At 51.0% G+C, this 3,111-nt stretch overlaps 1 protein-coding gene across 2 annotated transcripts in view; it reads right to left on the minus strand.

Moving 5' to 3' along the window:
• Positions 1 to 239: 239 nt before the first annotated feature.
• The window catches only part of SREBF1 (sterol regulatory element binding transcription factor 1), a 33,436-nt gene continuing 30,564 nt past the window's right edge, over positions 240 to 3,111 (minus strand). For both annotated transcript variants that reach the window (XM_070761416.1, XM_070761414.1), the window contains exons 18-19: positions 2,445 to 2,556; positions 240 to 2,285 (exon numbers count right to left, since the gene is read on the minus strand). In XM_070761416.1, the coding sequence (XP_070617517.1) occupies positions 2,062 to 2,285; positions 2,445 to 2,556 (336 nt within the window). In that variant the 3' untranslated portion in view covers positions 240 to 2,061. The remainder of the gene's footprint in view (positions 2,286 to 2,444; positions 2,557 to 3,111) is intronic.

The raw sequence follows: 3,111 nt of genomic DNA on the forward strand, positions 1-3,111 counted from the left end.
GATAAACATAGATCCATCCTATGATAAAATACAGGAAATAGTATAAGGGCAGACTAGATGCACCATGAGGTCTTTTTCTGTCGTCAATCTTCTATGCTTCTATGTTTTGATCGACACATCCAGGAGAAGACAGCTTGTGTAGAGCTGGTGAGAATTCATCAACCAAGAGACCAGCCTAGCTGATTTCCACCATCCTTTCTCCGTCTTCTCCTGCGCCAATTAATGTCCAGACAAGGAGATATAAATAAGTAGCTGTTTTATTTTATCATCTGTACAAAAAACCCCTTCCCCTGATACTATGAAAATAACTTTTGAAAGGAAGAACCACGGCTGAGCAGAGGTCAATGTTGGCAAGAGAAGACATGGAGGCGAGTGCCTCACCTCCCACAAGTGATGGGCAGCAGTAGAAACCCTCCAGCTCTTCCACCAACCTTGACCCAAGATGTGTCTTCTTATCGACCACCAGGTTGGGTCCCCAAAACTACAGTACGGGGTGGAAGTGGGAAGAAGGTTAGGCTGTAGCTTTCAACCAGATACGGTTTCCAAAGTGTGGGACAGAAGAGGTCTCTCTCAATGTCTGCCTTCTATTTTTCTTCTAGAAACATTTTCTAAAAATCCTATTAAGCTTTTTCATGGCAGGTCCTTAATTTTTTTTTAAACGCAAAGGTGGACTTCTTCTCTACCAGAGTCCACCTTAAGAGAGAAGAGGAAACAAGCTCCTCTTTTCAGCCAACTGCTTTTCAACAGCAACGGTGGATGGGTGAAGCGATGAGAACTTTACTCAACCACAAGGGTTGTAGGTCCACCATGACTGAAGCTCAACCAAGGCCACCACACAAGACCACCAGAGGTTACAAGGAATTAACTCCCTCGAGAGAGAGGGGGCGAAAGGAGCAAACTCCAAGTGATTCACAGTTGCTCAGATGGACACACACACACACACATCTGGCCAGGCTGGGCTCTGCCAATAAGCTTCAGAAGAGAAAGAGGAACGGGGGTCACCAGCAAAGAGGTGGCGGTGAGGGGTAGCCGGGAAGGGATGGCGTTGGCTGCGAAAAGAGGTAAGGGCAAAGCCATCATCTGCTGGACAGACCAGGTGAGAAATTGAGGGCTGGTTGGTCTCCAAAAGATGAAGAGAAACTACCCTGGCCACCACATGTACCCTGATTGTGGGGAGTCTAAACTCCAAGAGATTCGCAAGACTTGTGAACACAACCTTCCCCTGGGAAGAGTGGGAAGTCAGCCAGATCCCCCCAGTTCTCCCATACTGGGTTGACCCATCTTGTTTATGTCTAGATCTGTTCAGATGCAGGAGAAGGAGGAGGGGGGAAGAGGAAGAGGAAGGAGGAAGAAGGATGAAGGAGAAAGAGGAGAGGAAGGAGGAGGAGGAGGAGGAAGAAGAAGATGAAGCCGTAGAAGAAGAAGAAAGGAGAAAGGAGGAGGAGAAAGAGGAGAGGAAGAAGGAGGAGGAGGAAGAAGAAATAAGAAAGGAGAAAGGAGGAGAAAGAGGAGAGGAAGAAGGAAAAGGAGGAAAGAAGAAGAAGAAGAAGAAGAAAGGAGGAGGAGAAAGAGGAGAGGAAGAAGGAGGAAGAAGGAGGAGGAGGAAGAAGAAAGGAGAAAGGAGGAGGAAGAGAAGAGGAAGAAGAGAAGGAGGAGGAGGAGGAAGGAGGAGGAGGAGGAGGAGGAAGAAGAAGAAGAAATACAGGAGAAAGGAGGAGGAAGAGAAGAGGAAGAAGAAGGAGGAAGGAGAAGAAGATGAAGAAGTAGAAGAAGAAGAAAGGAGGAGGAAGAGGAGAGGAAGGAGGAGGAGGAAGAAGAAGAAAGGAGAAAGGAGGAGAAAGAGGAGAGGAAGGAGAAGAAGAAGAAGAGAAGGAGGAAGAGGAGGAAAAAGAAGAACCAGCTGAGCATCCTTGAGGAACCAGATTGGCAGAGAAAGGGAAAGCGAGAGCTCACGGCCAGGCTCTGCCAAGCCTCCCAGCCACTTTCAACAGCACTGCCACAAGCCAGGCCACTGGGGCCACTCCGGACCTCCACCCGCCTTCCGAGGAATCTCCCAAGACTCTAGCTGGAGGTGACGGTGGAGCCGCTGCTGAGACGGACAATAATCTGCTGGCATTCGTGGAAAGTCCATTTGTCGCCCAGCTTCTCCAGCGAGCGGGCGGCCTCGGTCAGCATGCCCCCCCTCTGGCCCGGCCCCAAGAGCAACGCTGGGGGGAGGTAGGAGCAGGCCAGTTGCAAGGCCTCCGCTTGTTCCCTGGCGGTGGGGCGGCTCTCTTGTTCGCCGGCTGGGAGGGAAGAAAGAGGAGATGTTGGGAAGCAGGTGGAGACCCCAGACCCACCTCGGTGAATCTGTGGCACCCATAAATGGGGACTGGCCCCCAGCCGTGTTCTCAAAACCCTAATCCCACCACCAGAAGACCCCCCTGAGGCTGGCAGCTGCTCACCTCCTTTGGTCGTAGAAGGTCCCCTCCTGCGGAGGCTTCGGTCAAGCAACTGGTGGGTCCGAGTGGGGCTGGCTCGGGTCATCAGTCGGGCAGTTGCCTCATGGAGGAAGACCTGGAGGAAGAGGTGGAAATGTTAACTCTCATGGTGTTATTTCCACCTAAGCATCTAGACTTATATATCACTTCATTGTGCTTTTACACCCTTCTCTAAGCGGTTTGCAGAGTCAGCCCCTTGCCCCCAACAATCTGGGTCCTCATTTGACCCACCTAGGAAGGACAGAAGGCTGAGTCAATCTTAAGGAAGGAAGGAAGGAAGGAAAAAAGGAAGGGAGGGAGGAAGGGAGGAAGGAAGGAAGGAAGGGAGGGAGGGAGGGAGGAAGGAAGGAAGGAAGGAAGGAAGGAAGGAAGGAAGGAAGGAAGGAAGGAAGGAAGGAAGGAAGGAAGGAAGGCTGAGTCAACCTTGAGCCTACTGAGATTCGATCTGCCAAACTGCTGGCAGCCGGTGGTCAGCAGAAGTAGCTTGTAGTACTGCACTCTAACCACTGTGCCACTGAGGTTCTTTTCTCTTCCCTCCCCCACCTCCATCCTTAGGACAGTCATGACCTCAGAATCCAACTCAATCCAAGTGTTGAACCTGGGCCATAATTTGGGATTGAAGGAGGTCAAC

This window comes from Erythrolamprus reginae, chromosome 9 (assembly GCF_031021105.1).
Source record: "Erythrolamprus reginae isolate rEryReg1 chromosome 9, rEryReg1.hap1, whole genome shotgun sequence".
Lineage (NCBI taxonomy): Eukaryota > Metazoa > Chordata > Lepidosauria > Squamata > Dipsadidae > Erythrolamprus > Erythrolamprus reginae.